Source organism: Cucumis sativus, chromosome 1, assembly GCF_000004075.3.
Source record: "Cucumis sativus cultivar 9930 chromosome 1, Cucumber_9930_V3, whole genome shotgun sequence".
In the NCBI taxonomy this organism is placed as follows: Eukaryota; Viridiplantae; Streptophyta; class Magnoliopsida; order Cucurbitales; family Cucurbitaceae; genus Cucumis; species Cucumis sativus.
This window is the reverse complement of record NC_026655.2, coordinates 9,423,031-9,443,216: the sequence shown is the minus strand read 5'-3', so window position 1 is coordinate 9,443,216 and position 20,186 is coordinate 9,423,031. Positions and strand designations below refer to the sequence as shown.

Sequence of the window (20,186 nt, the reverse complement as noted above, 5' to 3'; positions counted from 1 at the left end):
CGGAATTTAGATCAAAATTTTAAGATCTTAATGATCGCAAATTTTTAAAGCAATTAGTTACACTGAATCAAACAATACCTTCGAGCCTCGGCCTTTAATCAGAGACGAAAAACAGAATCTCAAGTAAGCAAGAACTATAAACAATTCCTTATGAACAAACAGATGCATAGACTTTCTTTCCCACTTTGAGGATAAATTAAATCAACAATTATACCTTAACTTTAGATACTCTTCTTCGAGCCTTCGCAAATACAAAGAGAACAAGGAGTAAGATAAAAAGTATTACTAAGGAAGAATTTTTCCATAGCTCGAACACATGTAGACGGTTAAACTTGCCTTCTGATCCATCCTGCAAATTTTGTTGTATTTGCATGAGAAATCATGAGACAACTTACACTTTAGTTTCTTATATGGTGAGTTTTTGTATTATCTGGAATGTATAACTATTCTTATATGGTGAGTTTTTGTATTATCTGGAATGTATAACTATTTGTTATATGCTGAGGAGCACGGATATGGATATGAGATATCGGCACGATGTGTCATTTTCTAAAATTTAGGACATGGGCATGATAAAGATAACACTTTTTAAAGCCTGTGTATAGTATGGAACAAGGAGGAAATTCAAAGTCAACGAGTTTATTCGTTTCTATGGTAAAAATTAGTTTGATGTGTTTTGTTCTCTAAGGTTTATCATGCGTATTGACTTACTGTGTGAGTGTTTGATGGAAGTCCACCAAATGTTGATCCTATTTTGACTTTGCACAACTAGTGTCTTAACACATTTGTTGAACTAATGAATGTCCAATACATGTCCAACAAGTGTATCCAAATGTTTGATGCATGTCAGACATGGACAAGCTAGCCAAACAAAAAGTGCTCGTGTTTCTTAGAATAGAGGTTATTTTTTAGTGTGAACACGCCTGTGTTCATCAGAATTGTCTATTCCTAGATGATGAGCAGGAAGACAACGTTTCAAGTTGGAAGAGAAATCTAAAAGGAATTGAGAAGTAAAAAAGACTCACTTTCATATCGATATTCCCCATCAGTAAACGTCTCATTGCAAAGATTTCTTGAGCATGCTCAAAAAGTTCCATATCCAAGTAATTGAGCGTTCTAATCTGCTGCAGAACTTCATCAGAAATGGAACGCCGTGCCTGCAATATAGTATTATTGAGGAATAAGAAAAAGAAAATCAGAAACGTAAGGAACAATTTCTGTTCCAATCTCTTAAAGAGATAAAAGGCATAAGGAATGCAATATAGTATTATTGAGGAATAAGAAAAAGAAAATCAGAAACGTAAGGAACAATTTCTGTTCCAATCTTTTAAAGAGATAAAAGGCATAAGGAATGTTATTAGTTTCTTGTTTCATTCTTTTTCAATGGAAAGGAAATTGAAACCCTTGGAACATACAGTAAGAAACCAAATTATTAATTTTCTTTTACTAAAATCTGTATACGAAAATATTATTTTAAGAAAGAAAAAAAAATGTCACTGGTAATTGTTTCTTATCTATTCTTTTTCATTGGAAAAGCAAGATCACCCTTTTTCTTCAAAAACAGTGTACAATTAGAAAAAACTCTCTAAAGTCTGCATATGTTTCTCAAATGCCAAATACAAACCTCTGAGAAACCCCATTCAATTTAACACAAAGGACCATGATTTAAAATCGAATGGTTGAGCAAAGCTTTTAGAGTAAGGATCCCCTAAGGGTAAGCTTTTTATTTTCTAGTCAGGCTTCAATATTTTCGGTGACAACAACTCAACTGAATACCTCCTTTGAGAAATTTGCAGGAGAAATCCTCTTTAAAGAAGCAAATCGACGACGTGATTGATACTTTAGCATACTTGAACTGCACCCTTCATAAACTTCAATTAGTTCTGCAACAGTCATCTGGCATGTTGAAATAAAGGAACATAAATTTTTTGCTTAATAAAATCATTAATTGACCATATATGAATCGCCGAAATGTGATTTTTCTGAGGTGACGTACATTTTCTCTCTTTGTTTTGCTTTCATCTTGGACAGTAGTCATTTCATATAATACGGTACTGTTACTCTGTAAAAGAAAATGGATTAATGGAGATCCTGGATTATGTATATGAATATGATTAGACAATGAGAGAAGCTTGCCTGATCAATATTGCTCTCAAGCTCAGAATCTAAACGCCAAGAGCTGATATAATCTGTAATTAAAAAGAGATGTTGGTCAAACCGCAGGCCTACATTTCTCTTGAAAAATAAGCTACACAGCATCCAAATTAGAAGTTCAGACAACCATTAGATTGAAGTGAAAAAATAAATAAATAATAACTCTTCAGAAATCCTATGAATTTAGAATAGCATGGGATTTTCAAGTGAATACAAATCAGACTAATGTTTTTCACCCGAAAATCAGATCCAATTGGCAAAACATCCCAAATGATGAAAATGGATGGAGTCTGTTTAGATAATGCACTTGCTAAATCGATCCACAAACATGTGCCAGATAAGTAAACTTTGAACTGTCAATCAGTGTAAATTAGCAACCAGCAGATTCTTAAGCAACTAAGTACAATTTAATAACCACTACTCGTCTATTATGGGCCATAAACGATTAGGAAAAATAGTACCCAAGTAGAATATATATATTTTTCATTTAAAACATTTTGTTTAGATTCTCATGGGTCACTTTTCCCATTTCCTTGTTTTTTCTTTTATCTTTTTTGGAAAGAAAAGTAATCTTGAATAAAAGATCTTGACCATCGTGATCCAGAAAAGGAATAAGCCAAGGTTACAAATAAGAAATAACTACAAAGATGGATGCCAGAACAGGTTTTGAAAGCTAATTCCATCTACACATGGTTGTTGGAACTATCAAAACAAGTGTAACAAAAATAAAGGAAACTATTTTTTTAGGAATGGAAAAGGATTAAAAAAATAAGAACCCAAGTGGAAAATTTGAATCTCGAAAGATTTCAATTCCCTCCAACGGTATAAACAATTCGCATCTAACAAAAATTCATTTCCAAATTTCAAGTCTCAGCAAAGCTCCAGAATATAATTACAAGATTCATAGTCTCTATTAAATTAAAAGTTGTCCTCTTTGAATGAAAAGCTACAGAACAAAACATAAACCTGATTGATTGTCAGCTGAAGTGTCCATGCTAAATTTGGCGTCTCTTAGCTGTGAAATCACCTGTGCACCAACCACATTTGCAAACATGGTCGCAGATTCCTTCTGTTCCGCAGTTAGACCAACAAATAACATGGCATCCAACCTCTTCTGCAAGATTTACAAGCATCTACCATAATTGCAACCATAAGGAGGCCAAGTATCAGAAAGATAGTTGTCCATATATCCACTGTTCTAATTTAAGAAACCTTCGGTTGTTACCTTTGCCACATGAAGAACATGTTGACCAAGACTCTTGTGTTTCTGTACACAGTGACGTATTTCATGTCCTTCAGCTAGGTAGGAGTTGTTTGTCAGTCCTGCTATCTGAGAACTTTTAAACGGTCAATCACATTTTGAAAAGAATGAAAAAGTGCATGACAACAGGGTACCCACCAAGAAAACAAAATTCTGAATTGGTAAAATTTTAAAAACTTGATGTAGCTGATGGTGTCCAAAAGTACAAAAAACATCAACAAGTGTATAATAACTAAATACGTTTACTTGAAGGCCCCACAAGATAGCATTCATTTGGTATCAGACACTCAACCAGATGAAGGATCAAATTAACTGGCCGACTTTCCAGGTCAGTGAATTTAGAGTATATTGAGAAAACCAAAACCATTCCTAGGAAAATTACAAAAAAAAAAGAAGTAAAAAAAAGAAAAAAAAAGGTTTAATTATATCACTGTTGTACGTTTACTTGAAGGCCCCACAAGATAGCATTCATTTGGTATCAGACACTCAACCAGATGAAGGATCAAATTAACTGGCCGACTTTCCAGGTCAGTGAATTTAGAGTATATTGAGAAAACCAAAACCATTCCTAGGAAAATTACAAAAAAAAAAGAAGTAAAAAAAAGAAAAAAAAAGGTTTAATTATATCACTGTTGTACCTTACATATCACATAAGGGCATTTGGGGTAAGGAGTGGAGTGCACATGTAAAAAGTTAATAAGTCATGGAATTAATGTTTTTTAGTCATGAGCTTAACTCCTTGGGCCCAACAAAGATGAGAATTAGCAACTTCACTTCCCCACCTCCTACCCTTGAACAAAGGATGCACGTAATGTTTATGTGAAATGAAACTCGAGATTCCATCAAATACAAACAAATATTTACATGTAGAGAACCAACAGTTAAAACTGTTAACTGTTTGTCTTATTCACGCCAATACAAAAATTAATTCAGAATTACCTGGAAAGTAGCCCCATTATGAACAAGATCATGAACAATGGGGTCATCAACAAACTCCTTTAGTGGCATAAGCATGTCCTCCATGTCATATGGACTGTCGCTTTTAGCTTCACTTGAACCTTTCTGTCTTCTAACATCTCTCTGTTCATTACAGTGGGCAAACAGTAATCTCTTTATAAGATTGTAGTAAATAAGAGAGAAATTGTCAAGATTACCTGATCACAAACATAGGCTAACAGAGCCAAAACAAAAATTACTTGTTAGATTCTAACATCTCCATCCAAAGCTACGCACAACTCCAAATTAGTTTGTGGCAGGAACTATTTTCCCTATTAGTTTGAGCACTTGAAAACCATTATTGACAAGCTAATGAAAAATAGCTTCAGTTGTTCCAGAAAAAAAGTGAAATGAAAAGATCATCCATTAAAGCAAGCCAAAAAACAAAGTTCCAGACGGGTTTGGCTTCAAACTACGAATACAACTTGCTTAACTTATCGAATTCTGATTCTGATAGACCCCCAATTATACACCAGTACAGTAGAAGGAAAAAGAAGAAGGTTAACCGCACGTGCTAGGAGAATAGCCTTAGTTTTAATATTGTTAGTAGATGCTCCATAATAAAATAATAGAGCATAAGTAGGAGTTTGTTATGGAGAGAGAAAGTTAGTTAGAGTATAAATAGGAGTTGGGTATGGAATATAAATAGGAGTCTGTTGGGAGGGAGAAGGGTGAAGAATTAAGGCTGCAATATTCCTTGAAAGAGAGGAAGGGCAAGGGGTTAGGGTTCTTTATATTTTCTTTTACTGCTTTGAGATTGTAATTCCGTTGCAAATATCAATAAATAGAAACACTACATCAGTGTTCTATCAAATTGGTATCAGAGCCTGTCGAATCTGGGCAAGGAGAAAACCAGGAGAAAACCATGGTTAACACGCGATTGGAAGAGAGAATGGAAGCTTACGATCAGGAAATGTTGCTGATGAAGAAAGAAGTGAGTAAAATTCCAGCGATCGAAGAAAGCTTAACAGCGATCAGTCATCAAACTGAAAAGACGCATCAAATGCTGATGATACTCATGGATTCCATTGCGAAAGAACGGACGACAACCAGTGAGAAGTTGGCAGACTACAGCGCACAAGAAACTGGATGCAGAAAAAGTAATGAAGGAGAAAGTTCGACAAGTAGGAGAGGTGAGAATGAAACAAAGGAGAGGAGGACTGAGGACGAAGAGGGTGCGAATGAGAGAGACAAATTTAAGAAGGTCGAAATGCCAGTATTCAATGGCGAGGATCCGGATTCGTGGTTGTTCTGCGCGCGACCGGTACTTCCAAATTCACAAACTGAGTGATGCAGAGAAGGTTTTGGTGGCGACCATCAGTTTTGAAGGCCCAGCGTTAAACTGGTACCGAGCACAAGAAGAACGCGATAAGTTTACAGGATGGCACAATCTTAAGGAGAGATTGCTGGTGCGGTTTCGATCGTCGAGAGAAGGATCCATCTGTGGGCAATTCTTAAGGATTAAACAGCAGACCACAGTGGAAGAATATCGCAATGAGTTCGATAGGTTGATGGCACCACTCGCCGACTTGCAAGATCGTGTGGTAGAGGAGACGTTTATGAATGGACTGTTTCCGTGGATCAAAGCTGAGGTAGTTTTTTGTAAACCGGTTGGTTTGGCCGAGATGATGCACGCAGCTCAACTCGTGGAGAACCGGGAGATCATTCGCAAGGAGGCGAACCTAAACGGTTATGCCACGGGTAAATACCCCCCTCCAAACTCTTCAATCATCAAGAGTAGTGCAGCGATGAATAACAGTGAGAACCAGGGAAATACCATATTTCCAATGAGGACGGTGACATTAAGAACAACGGCTGGAGAAGTTAAGAAAGAAGGTCCAACGAAGAGACTACCCGATGCAGAATTTCAAGCCCGAAAAGAGAAGGGACTTTGCTTTCGCTGTAATGAAAAGTACTTTCATGGACATCGATGTAGAGGAAGGGAGCAAAGGGAACTAAGAATGTATGTGGTAAAGGAGGATGAGGAATATGAAATTGTGGAGGAAGCGGAATGGGATGAGACAGAATTGAACTGTGTCGAGATAAATCCAGAAGATCAGGCTATCGTTGAACTTTCCATAAATTCAGTGGTGGGGCTGACGAATCCCGAAACGATGAAGGTGAGAGGAAAGATTAAGGATAGAGAAGTAATTATCCTAATAGATTGTGGAGCAACCCATAACTTCATCTCGGACAAGGTGGTGCAGGAACTGAGTTTACCGACGAAGACTACCTCACACTATGGAGTGATTTTGGGCTCGGGTACAGCGGTGAAGGGGAAAGGAATTTGTGAAGGCATCGAGCTAGAACTGGAGGGATGGAAAGTGGAAGCGAACTTCTTACCACTTGAGTTGGGAGGAGTAGATGGAGTACTAGGAATGCAGTGGTTGTATTCATTGGGCGTGACGGAAGTGGATTGGAAAAACTTGACCATGACTTTTCTAAACAACGGGAAGAAAGTGAAAATCAAAGGAGACCCCAGCTTAACCAAAGCCATGGTTGGCCTCAAGAATATGATTAAGTCATGGAAGGATTCTGACCAAGGATTCTTAATTGAGTGCCGAGCAATGGAGACAATGTACGAGCCCTCAGAAGATAATGGAATTGAGGAAATACTAACGGTGGACGAGGCAGTTTCAGTTGTCCTAAAGAAATTCGAAGATGTTTTTACATGGCCGGAGACTCTACCTCCACGAAGAAGTATTGAGCATCATATCTATTTGAAACAAGGAACTGACCCGGTAAATGTGAGGCCGTATCGCTATGGATACCAACAAAAGGCGGAGATGGAGAGATTGGTGGAAGAGATGCTGAGTTCAGGAGTTATTCGCCCAAGTAATAGCCCATATTCCAGCCCGGTTCTGTTAGTACGGAAGAAGGATGGAAGCTGGAGATTCTGCGTGGATTATAGAGTCTTAAACAGCGTGACTATACCCGATAAGTTTCTCATTCCAGTTATTGAGGAGTATGAAGACTTTCAGAGGAAATTTCCGAATTTTCACCTTGAGGACAAGGTGCATTTGGAAAGGGAATGTAATGATAGACCCCCAGTTATACACCAGTACAGTAGAAGGAAAAAGAAGAAGGTTAACCGCACGTGCTTGCTCCATAATAAAATAATAGAGCATAAGTAGGAGTTTGTCATGGAGAGAGAAAGTTAGTTAGAGTATAAATAGGAGTTGGGTATGGAATATAAATAGGAGTCTGTTGGGAGGGAGAAGGGTGAAGAATTAAGGCTGCAATATTCCTTGAAAGAGAGGAAGGGCAAGGGGTTAGGGTTCTTTATATTTTCTTTTACTGCTTTGAGATTGTAATTCCGTTGCAAATATCAATAAATAGAAACACTACATCAGTGTTCTATCAGATTCATACTAAAACAGCCCCAAAGCTTTATATTTAAAGAAACAACTACTTTTAGGGAGAAAAAATGGAATAATTCAAAAACCAAACCCACAAAACCCCCCATTAAAGAAAAGGGGTCCAACTGTGTACAATGTTGCCTAAAGAGCAACCACAAAAGGTCTTCAAAACCGATACCCAAAGGTTAACTTCCTCAAAAATCAGTCCATACAATTCACACAACTGAGAAAAACTTGTCAAGAAAAGAAGTTGACTTTCTTCAAAATCTTCTCCACAAAGAATCCAAGACAGACTTACAAACGAGAGAGGGATCCAGCAAATGCCAAAAGACTTACAAGAGAAACCCACTAAGGAGTCGAGACTCCAAAATCAATATCCCTTCTCCCAAGCCTAAAAACCTGAACTCTGCAATTAAAGACAGAGAACTGGCAACCTCCGTTGTTTCCCTATTAATCAACTATCGATGAAAACCAAACGAGAAAGAAATAGAGCTCCCCGACCAAACAAGAAAGTACAAAACGATCATTAAAATGCACAAGATCTAATTATATTTATCTTCACTCCGCTTGAGTTAAAAGAAAATAATCATTAAGAAGCACAAGATCAGCCAACAGGACACGTACTCGACTAAATAGGTCTCCCCTCATCCATGGAACCAAATACTTCCACGGCCAAACATCCAGTGCGGACACTCCATTTGTCTTTGCACGCACATGTTTGGACATTTTGGTTGCAGAAGCTAGGTCAGGATGTACCAAAGATCTAGCTGCTACCTCAACTGAAAATTCATATGAACCAAGAACCCGGTCAACTGGATTCCTGACAATTGTCACCACCGAAGTCCTCTCCTTCTGTAGTTTTTCCATCATGCTATAATCATCATGAGTAGCTAACAATCTGCACTTCGTCTTGCTGCAATTCAGATTCAAATACCATACAAACGCACAAAATTAGTCAAAACTATCAAAGAGTCGGTCTTGAATAAAAAATTTAAAAAAAAAGAAGAAAATTTCAAGGTTCTGATTTTCCATTTGTTTCCCAATATACTTTGGAGGACCCTTCCCTTACTCCCCACCAACAAAAAACAATACAAAAAAATATAATACTAAAAAAGAGGAAAACTTTTTTTAAACAATGTTCTTCCACCATACTTCCTAATGCCATTCTCAGTTCTCTTAAGAATACAATTAGACCTCCAGAACTTTCTTATTCAGGTTTCATTTTTTCATTGTTTATCTATATAAGCTAACCTTCTGCGATAACTAAACTAAATTTTTTTGTAAACCGCTCATGCGTCCACATCCTAGTTATTTTAATTCAATTACCAATTTATCAGATTCATGCAAAGGTTGCATGTCACAGTTTTAACAATCATAATCAAACATAACTTCAGTTTGCAACTAAGGGTTGGTAATTATTTTACATCAAGGCGGCAGTAAAGCGAGTAAGACATAACATTTCAAAAGTTGAATGAATGTCATATGAAACAATTTATAAAATAAAATGATAATTATCTTGGAAAAATGAAATTATACTTGGGATCATAAAATTATACCTGGGATCAAACCGTAGCTTATAATGAGAAAGGGGACACTTTTGAGAGCTTGGGTACAACTTTTTCAAGAAACTGCATAGTTACAGAACAGAACCAAAAAACACTTAAGACTCCGACACTTGAGTGATTAATACCCACCGAACTTTATGATTTGAAAGTTACCAGTGATAGTACGATCGCCCTCCAGTTCTTGGAACATGTAGAAAGAACAGTAAATCTTTTAGTGTATGTTTATCATTGTTGATACCTTTATGAAGAGAAGATAAGGCCCAATCCTTTACAACCCTTTCACAGTGTTCAAATTTTTTTTCAGTGGTTGAAGCACATGCTGGCATGTAACGGAAAGAACTTAGTTCATCAATGCGTTCAGTAATAGAAGAAAAACGACAATAAACATGATCTTAAAAAATACTACAAATTTTAAGGCTCCAATTTATACAACGATGAATATGACCTGATCTGATTGAGCTTCAAATTTAAATTTATAGATTCGCATTATTTTACTAGAGACAAGGAATATATATAGAGGTAAAAATGATTTAAGAAAAACAAAAGGTTGTACACAGAAATCTAAACAAATAAGGCAGGGGTGGGTAGGCACCAACCTATGCTGAAGAATATCAGAAGCAAAATTAACTTGATAGTAGGATCCATGCATCTCACACCTTCAACCACTGGATTAAAAAATAAAAAGAAAAAAGAGACACAAGGTTAAAAAAAGAAATGGAAAAGACTATTCACAGCAAAATCGATTGTGTATTGACTAGAGAACGGGGCAACAGAAACACATATAGGGTTGTCAAATCCTTTACATAATCTCTTAAAAATTAAGAAACTGAGCTAGAAACAACATTTCAAGCAGACGTAAATTGTTTTATGAGACAATCTCCACACACGTTCATAAAGTCATGAATTAAACATCTCTTTAAGGCTTAAACCACTTTGTTCCATGCAAAACCACCTCGAAACTAAAAACAAGCTAAAATCAGAAATGCCAACCTGAACAAAAACACAACAGACACACACCAGAAATCACATAGCCACTAAACAAGGGCTAGATTTTCTCCAGTTCCTCCTCCGAAAACGAAGGGGAAGATTAATCTCTCGGCCCAACAATTGAAGACCTTTGTGGTTTTCAGAAAATTTGGAATGATTTCATCAGAAGGAAAGTTAGAAAAGCTTAAAATACAGAGTGCCACTAAATATGTATATAAAGAGAGAGACAAAGATTGCCAAGGGATTATTGTGAGGGTAAAATTGTAAAATACAATTACCTCATATGATACTCGTTTGGTTGTGTGGGGTGAATTTACATCAAAAGTTTGATAGAAGTCACTTTTTGGATCAAATTGTTATCGAACCAACTAGTAGACGTTGAAACTAATTTTGACTACGAGGGAGGACGAATTGATCATTGGTATATTGATAGGTCATTTTAATAAACCTTTGAAATTTTTAAAAAATGTCAGTTTTTCTGAAACCAACGTCGAACCCTAAAAATCATATATAGGAGTACTACATAACCAAACCCAAAATCTTGGAATTTTGAAGGGAGTGCATAGTCATTATACCAGAGACAAAATTTAATAACAATAAAGCATTATTTAACATATATTTTAATCTAACACTTCAAAATTAATATTAAAATACGAAAATTAGAAATTGGAGGAGGACGCGTACCCTCCAACCCTTAATAAATCGACCCCTGCGACCAACCATTTTTGATTCGTTTGATTTTGGTTAATCGACTCGGTTTTCAATATGTAATGCTCACCCCTAATTAATTGTTTAATTAACATAAAATAGAAGCAACAAGAAATAACAAAGTTCGAGTTGAGAATAGGACTACAACCAAAATGGTTTTGGTCGTTCAAACTAATCCTAGAAAAATCTTTGGAATGTCACAATTTATGTAAGTGAAAAGATTACTCTAATCTAACCCAAAAGTTTGTAATTAAGGAGGTGTTTGAACCAACAATTTGGAAAGTAGAAAATTGAGGAGAATCCTTATTTTCACTTAAGAAGCTTCTCGGTCTCACTACCACTAGCATATTAAAATGTGTGACAAGTATCACACTGTATGTAAGTTTTTGTAAAGGTCAGACTTCTTTACATTCGAATTTCGACATCAAAAGAATTTTAAATTTAAATTTGGTGTTTATTTAGTCAACAAAATTTTAAAAGCACACTTTATAATTCTAGATGTTTGAAATTTGGTTTCAATGTTCTACATTAATTGGACCCTAGTTGAATGCTAACATGCCACGATCAAAACTAAAATATTTTGATATTATCTTTGCTAAATTGAAATGTTGAAATTAGAGATGTCCATTTAACCAGCGAAAAATTCTTGAATACATGGAGAATAAGGAAAGGAGTGTAATTTTTTTTTTTCATTCACAACATGGGACCGGAGAGGAGAATACATTCCCGACCACAACCCAATCCATGCCCTGCCCCGAACAAAAATATAATTAATTACATAAATATATATAATTAAATATAAATATAAGTATTTATTTATTTACTTATTTAATAATATGTAAAAGAGTAAAAAGAAAGCTATTTTGATTTTCTTTCTTTCCTTTCTTCTCTATTCCATTTCTTTTATGTTTTTTCTTTCATTTCTATGTTATCAACTTTTATATGTTATGTCTTAATTTGTGATTAGTAAACTTTTCTTAAAAAATTAGGTTTGTAGTTGAGACTTTGTAAGAATAGTTATGGATTAATCTTTTTTTTTTTTTTTTTGTAGATTTTTAAAATTTATGTGTAGATTTCTAAATGTATCTCCAATAGTTATTTTTATTTTTATAAACTATGAGAATTTGACATTTTAATTGTTTTAAATAAGAAAATTGATAATATTCTATCAAAAATAAAACAACATTGAAAGTGTATATACATTTCAAGTAAATGTGGATTGAAAAATGAAATTAAACTTTAAAAAATTAGATAATATTTTTCCACGGGTAACATGATCCTCCCGTAATCCCCACAGTGAATCCCTGCCCCGTTCCATAAGGAGAAATTGGTGGGGATGGGGGTCACGGGTACACGGAGTGGCATCCCCGCTCCCGCTCCGCGGACATCTCTAGTTGACATGGATGGTTTTCTCTCTCTTTCCTCCTTTTTTAGTTCCACCCCACCCCTCAAACATTAATATGTGTTGCTATATCGACATATTGGTAGACATTGATAAATGTTATCATTGTTTTTCATTAATTTAAAAATAAAAATGTTTGAAAAAACCTAACGTAAATTTATGTAGAAATAGTAATGGTATGAATTAGACTCGTAAACTTTTATACACGGATCAATTTACTAATACAAAATTTGTCGTTGAAAATTGTTCATTCACTAATTATAGTCATCCATTTCGTAAAACCAACATTTGAAGAAGTTTATTCATGTTTGAAAATTAGGCCACATTTATCCTATCTGAAACGTAAACGATATGTTGATAGAAATGTAAAAAGTAGTCCCTAGTTGATTACGTTTATTGTTTACTTATGTTTCGTCTCCAAATCTATAATCAAATTGTTTCAACCTCCTCTACACATTGTCATAATTCATGCAAAAGAATGATGTTTGATTTGATTTTGCATGAAAATTACATGAGACTCAATACTTTCTTTAATGTTATTGTTATAATTATAAGATAGAAATATTATTACATACTCGTATGAGAATTTATAAATTTGTCACATTTTAGTATGACTTTTACCTTTACCGTTACCATTATCGTTTAGGGTCAAATGATAATGGTAACAATAAATGTAACATATTGTAATTCTAAATAAACACGATCAAAAGAAATTCAACTACGTTAGTGATTTAGGCTTACTACAATTCATCAATCAAATGGAACTTTATTACTTTACACCAATTTTGAATTATAATTGGGTAAATATATTCTTAATGCATGAATGATTTTCAAAGGTAATCATAAAATTGATGTCACGTTTTGTCTTACATGCGTTCTTTAACTCATTATGTTGCATGCCATGGGACTTGAGCATTCCCAACGTCTCAAGATGAAACCCCAAAATATATGTTCACTTAAGTCTTTGAAACATTGGCCTTGTCGCCTAGTTCTGTTTAGCTCCTTTAATTACTTATTAAGCGATAAGAAAATCATTACACAACAGAAATACTTCTTTATGAACTTAATAATTAAACATGTCACGTCCTGCATGCGTTGACGTAGCTTGAGCATTCCTAACGTCTCCAGATAAAACATTAGAATGTTCACTTAAGTCCTCGAAAATTTGGCTTTATAGCCTAGTTTTGTTTAGCTCCTTTAATTATTAAGAATTAAGAAAGTCACTAGTTATTATGTTTGTAGTTGCCTCATACTTGTAGTCATGTGTTCTTCTACAGTTGGGTCTCCTTTGGGATTCATCAGTTATTGTGTTTCCTTCATAATTCACTAGTTATTATGTTTCCTTTGGGATTCACGAGTTTGGAATGTGCTAGACATGTGAGAAATGTGTGCAAAATATGTGTGAGATATGTACGAGATATATGCGAGATAATACATTTGTACCTCAAAGGCATCCTAAACATGCATAAAAGCACTCCATAGAATTTAAGAGATGTAGAAATTCGATTTTAGAACACATAGTAAAAGTTTGAAATGTGCGAGATGTGTGCAAGAGAATACATATATACCTAAAAGGTTTCCTAAACATGCGTCAAAGCACTTATAGAACTTAAGAACGGTGGAAGTTCGACTTTGGAACACATAGTAAAAGTTTGGAATGTTCGAGATGTGTGCTAGATAATATATATGTACCTAAAAAGCTTCCTAAACACGTAGCACTCCAAAAATGATTCTCTCCTAAAGCCATTTTTAACTTTTAATAATAAGAAATAGTTTTTCATACTTTAACCTCTTGATCTCTTAAATAATAAGGTGGAAATTTGAAACAATTATAAATGGTTAATGATAATTATATATTTTTTATATTTATTAAATAATCATAAATAAAAATTAAATTAAATTTAGTTGATATTGTAAATTTAGAATTTGGCAAAGGGTAAAATCGTCCAAAAATGATTCTTCCATAAGCCACTTTTAATATAGTACATGCAACAACCTAGTTAATATATATTTTTGCTAAAATGAACAAATAGTATGCAATGATAAATTTTAAAAATAATATAAAATATTAAAGACATACTTAAATGAGTGCTTCTTTATATACAATGTTTTTTTGTTACATTTCCAACATCTGTATACAACAGATTTTTCGCCATTTTCATCGATACGCCTCTGGAAAGTGCAACATATAATTGTCTATGTGAGAAGACATTTTGTGGAAGATAAATTCCAACATGTGGTATTGTTTGTCTTTGTGCCTTGTTAATGGTCATTGCAAAACTAAGGTGTACTGAAAACTGTTTCCTCCTAAATTTGAATGGATACCCTTCATCATTTGCACGACTCAAAGGTATATGCGGTATGACGACATGCTTGCCAATATGTTGGCCCATTGCTATTTCAGAAAAATCACATGTTTTCCAAAGTCTCGACACACTATTCTTGTTCCATTACAAAGACCGTTTGATGGGTCTAAATTTCTTAGAAGCATTATGGGACAACCTTTCTTTAAAATAAGTTTATGCGGTGGAAATCCATTTGGCAATAAGGAATTTAGAAATTCTTGTTCATAGTAATTCTTTTGTATCATCAATGGCTTCATCAAAACTAAGGAATACATTGTCTCTCCATAAAAGATTTATATCATCTTTGCATTTATATTATAGATACCGTATTTTGTTCTTCACTTTTTATTTTTTATATTCATTCATTCATTTTATTTATTTTATTTATGTTCATTTTATTTTTATATAAGAGTTTGAATTTGAATTCAAATTTTAAATTCAACCTTTTAAATAAAAAACAGAAAGAAATTTTAAAAAATAAATAAACGAAAAAGTGGTTTCCCCTCTCTATTTTTCTCAACTAATCCACCCCACTATTTTTGTTTTTTCCTTGTATGCCTTCACTCCATTGCTCTAAAAAATGATCAACTTTGTAATGAAGATTTTTTTGTAGGGATGGAGTGTACAAATATTTTTATCTGCTCATTCGATGTATTTGGGAGGGTTGGTAAAAGAACATTTTCTCCAAATCAAGGTATTTCAGAGGTATTTTCTCTTTCTTTTCTCAATTGGATCTGAATTGATTTGGTAATTATTGCATATTTTAAATTTTGTTTGAATTGAATTTTTTTAGTGTGGTTTCAATTTTATTAGATTTAGACCAAGCTGATTTGCTATGCTTAGTTTCTTTAGATTTAGGCTTCAGTTTATTGTGTGGTTCATTGTGTTGAATAGTTGACACTCATTTGGCATGTTGCTTATTTATTTGGCATCCTAGCATTCTGCTGCTTTATTCTTTATTTAATTGGCGTGCGACTGCTTTATTCTTTATTTACTTGGCATCAGACATCTTTATTCTTTATTCAATTGTCATTTATTCTTTATTTATTTGGCATCAGACTGCTTTATTTTTTTTTATTTGACATCAGGCTGTTTTATTCTTTTTTTATTTGGCATCAGACTACTTTATTCTTTATATATTTGACATCAGACTACTTTATTCTTTATATATTTGGCATCCGACAGCTTTATTCTTTATTTATTTTGTATCCCGCAACTTTATTCTTTATTTATTGACATCTGACTGCTTTAATTTATTTACTTGACATCCGACTGATTTATTCTTTATTTACTTGCCATCCAATGCTTTATTCTTTATTTACTTGGCATCTGATGGTTTATTCTTTATTTATTTGGCATCTGACTGCTTCCTTGTTTACTTGGTGCTTTATGTTTTATTTACTTGGCATCCAACAACTCTATTCTTCATTGACATATTGCATAAGCTGACACATGAATGTTATTTGTCTTTTCTACCACAAAACTCATACCTTGGAAATAGCAATCAAGGTACTAATTACTAAAGTACCAAGTAGAAAGGTAGTCCACTTTTCTTCTGCAATCAAATTCTTATTACGAAAGATGAACCACATCCACGAGTCATTTCAAATTTGCCTCAACTTCACAACTTCAAGTTGTATGATAGAATTTTATCTTGAGCTTCTCATAAATATAGTCCATCGTTTAATATGATCAGATAGTTTGACTTGGGACTCAAGTTTTGTATCGTGAATTTCACTTAACGTCCTTCACATTCTCTTATCCTTTTCTTATTCATTGATACTAAATCTTTTAATCAAGTAAGAAGCTGAAACTCTCATTTCCTTTCGATTTATTATCTTTCAAGATTTGTGGTACCATTCCATGCATCACTAATTAAGAGTCAATTTTACAAGCCTTAAAATGATATTGAAGTTTAGAGGATGAACGTTAGATTGCATCTACCTTTCCCTTTTTCTAAAAAGAATGAGATGAGAGTTATTTGAACTATGTATCCCTAGTATAAGGGCTTATGTAACTCAAAGGTAGAGCATTGCATTCCGATTCCTCTTCTTTTGTGTATGGTCTAAACATCGTCTGTCGTGAGCTCACTTGAATTATCCTTGGCGGGTGTAATTATCTTAGGAACTTTCAACGCACTTGGGTCAGACTCCAAGTTAATGATGGATGGTTGGCTAGATAAGTGGTTTGGCGACACATATGTTTTTTGCGAAGGAGTTCTTATAGGAGTTTGGCCAGTGGGGGTGTTCTTAAATGTAGGTGAGTGATGAGGGAGTTGGATTTGGAAGTTAAGGGTTAGGCGAGGACTACGCTGGCTAGGAGATATAGGAGTGGATGGTAATGGGGGGATCAACAACTAAACTAGGTGTGGTTTGTGTTTCAGGAATCTATGGTGGTAAAGTCTGATTTTTCTCGCAAGGAAGTGGCAGATCAATTTCATCATCAACATCATTGTCAAGCGAATGAAGTTGTTCTTGGGATGATTTGGCAGACGACTCTAAAATCAAAGTTCTCTTAATAGGCACCTTTAGCCACTTTTTATGTTTTGGCTTCTGGAGAGCTAGGTCCTCTCTGTCTACACCACCCACTTTCCACGCAGCTTATGTTTTCCTTTTGAGCGGGGGCAATGATGGAGATTCTTGGGTTTATGAACCCTCTCCTTCTTTTGGCGCTTGTATTTTTAATCTTTGCGCTTCCTTCTTGTTTTGATGAACAGTTAGAATACGATTCAGACCTGCGAGGTTGTAATTTCCTGCTGCCATGTTAGTTTGTGGGAATCTAGCTAGGGTTGGTAGATACTTTAGACACAACTTCTCCAAGGTAGATAGGAATGGTGTTGCTCCCTTTGAGTTTCTTCGCCAACCAAGAATTGCTCTATTGATAATTTCTTCCAGATTAAACGTCTGCTTTGTCATGATATAATAGAGAACTAACGCATAATCCAAGGGCATTGTGCTATCATAGCATGTAGGAAGGATCTTTTTAACGAAAAACACTCAGACTTTTGCCTTGGTTGTCAACTGGTGTAGGAACTGTTGAAGTCTTCCGATCGGTGTTTTTGTCCACTTAGCCCTTAGCCTTGCGATTAATTGGTTAACCTTTTTTGCATCGCTCCACATTGAGTTCTCAATAATGCGCTGGTCGGAGTATGCTTCAGGGTCATTAAGTAGGTCGTACAACTCATTAATCTCTTCCAAAGTGAACGAGGCTTTCTCTCCTTTCACTACGACATATGATTCCTGAGGGTGGAAATTTGCTGCATACAATATCTCAATCAGATCCAACCTTATATTTGTTTCACCTATAAAAAACTTCTCTCATTTGAGCGCCTTGATTGTGTAGATATCGTATTTTGTCCTGCTTTTTTATTTTTTTTCATTAATTTATTTATTATTTTTTTAAAAGAATTTGAATGTGAATTTAAATTTAAATTCTAAAATTTAAATCTTAATTTTTAAATTTATGTTTTAAAACAAAAACAAAAATAAAAACATATTTAAAATTAAAATTAAAAGTAAAGATTTTTTTTCCTTCTCCCTATTTTTCTCAACCATCTACTGTTTTCCTGAGTCACAACCCTCCCACTTTCTCTCAATCTCTCACGTTCTCCCACTCTTCCACCTTCTTCCCCAATCTCTCACGTTCTCCCACTCTTCCACATTTTCCCCATTTCTCTGCTGTACTTCATTTCACTATCTAAACCTACTTCACTTCTATCTAAAAAAAATGAGACATTTCCCTATAAAAAGAGAATGAGAAGATTCAATATGGGGGGGAGTTTCTTTTGCTAGGAGGATTATTTGATAGAGAAGAGTGACACGTAAAAGAAATTTTTTTTTGGAAGAGGGGAAGAGGATCAACCTAGAACATTTTGCATTTAAGGCAAACCTTGTAAGTTCTTTTTTTTTTTATTCAAGTTGATGATACTGGCTTAATTATTTGGCATCCATTTGGGTGATGTCTTAATTATTCATTTAAATAACTCATTAATTAGTTGTTGTGTTAATCATTTGACACTCATTTCACATGTTTTAATTATTTGCATCATTTGAATCATTTGGCTCCTATTTGACTCTTTGATTGCTGCCCTAATTAATTAGTGTTTGTTTTGCATCTGATTACACTTATTTTTGCACATCTATTTGGCCCATTTGACTATTTTGATGGTTGAGTTCTGCATCCGTTTAATTATTTGGCACCCATTTGAATGTTGTGAGTTAATTATCTGATTTGGCTGCTATTAATTATTTCATTTGGTTAATTAATTAGCATACTGCCAATGCTAGGTTAATTATTTGATATGTGTTAATTTTCTGCATCTTCATTAATTATTTGACATCCATTTGGCCATAGGACTATTTTGATTGCTGAGTTTTGCATTAGTTAATTAATTTGACACTCATGCGTTGCCCTGATTAATTAGTTTTTTTTTTTTTTTGCACCTGTTTATTTATTTGGCATCCATTTGGCTACTACTGGGTTCTGGATTAATTATTTGAATTATTTGACATCCATTTGCGTGCTATGTTAATTATTTCATTTAGTTAATTAATTAAATGATTTGTTAATTATTTGATTGATGTCTTAATTATTTAACACTCATTTAACACCCATTTGGCATACTGATTTAATTATTTGCTATCTTTTTAATTATCTAGGCATCCATTTTACATTCTATGTTAATTGTGTGTATCCATTTGGTATCTTGCTTTAATAATGATCAATTTTGCATATATGTTAATTATGCATTTGAAAATAACTATTCATTTGACATACTCTCTTAATTATGCATTGTTAATTAATTAGCACAATGTATTTGACGGTTTTAATTTTTGGCATCCTCCATTGTGAGCTAATTATTTGCATATTGCTAACTTATTTTGGCACTCATTTGGCATCTTATGTCAATTACTCATTCAAATTATTTGTATTCTTTATTAATTGATTAATCACTAAAATTATTTGGCATCCATTGGCTAGTGTGATTATTTATTGACATCTTGCATTAAACCTACCTGGACACTCTGCAGTTAATTATTATTTCACCCATTTGACATCCGCGAGTAATTATTTATTACTCTCGTCTGGCATAATTAATTATTTTGCATATTTCTGAATTAATTAATTAATTTGCCTATTTCTGCATTAATTAATTATTTTTCACCTTATTAATTAATTATTTTGCATCCTTTTGAATTAATTAATTATTTTGCATCCTTTTGAATTAATTAATTATTTTACATGTTTTGAATTAATTAGTTATTTTGTATCATTCTGCATTAATTAATTATCTTGCATCTGCTGTATTAATTAATCATCTTGTACATTTTGCATATTGTTTACATTATCTTGTATTTGTTTTATGCATTTATTTTATCTCAACATATTACCCTTTAAGTATTTTTCAAA

At 34.0% G+C, this 20,186-nt stretch overlaps 1 protein-coding gene and 1 long non-coding RNA gene across 4 annotated transcripts; one reads left to right on the top strand and one right to left on the bottom strand.

Moving 5' to 3' along the window:
* Positions 1-57: 57 nt before the first annotated feature.
* Positions 58-10,527, bottom strand: LOC116406420 (protein-tyrosine sulfotransferase-like). Of its 3 annotated transcripts, none has more exons than XM_031890148.1 (13): positions 10,326-10,527; positions 9,932-10,000; positions 9,489-9,654; positions 9,327-9,398; positions 8,395-8,683; positions 4,355-4,495; positions 3,380-3,484; positions 3,121-3,268; positions 2,137-2,189; positions 1,997-2,062; positions 1,769-1,896; positions 1,026-1,157; positions 58-349 (listed from the first exon to the last, which is right to left on the bottom strand). In XM_031890148.1, exons 2-12 carry the CDS (start codon positions 9,978-9,980, stop codon positions 1,058-1,060), a joined length of 1,317 nt encoding a protein of 438 aa, XP_031746008.1. In that variant the 5' UTR covers positions 9,981-10,000; positions 10,326-10,527; the 3' UTR covers positions 58-349; positions 1,026-1,057. The 3 variants fall into 3 exon arrangements, with proteins under 3 accessions (XP_031746008.1, XP_031746006.1, XP_031746007.1); XM_031890146.1 differs by having other exon boundaries at positions 64-349; positions 1,777-1,896; XM_031890147.1 differs by having other exon boundaries at positions 64-349; positions 1,777-1,896; positions 9,489-9,515.
* A 5,568-nt stretch (positions 10,528-16,095) lies between these two features.
* On the top strand, positions 16,096-17,677 carry LOC116406422. The gene is made up of 2 exons (XR_004219427.1): positions 16,096-16,576; positions 17,161-17,677. It is a non-coding gene; the product is annotated as an uncharacterized LOC116406422 (long non-coding RNA).
* Positions 17,678-20,186: the final 2,509 nt, after the last annotated feature.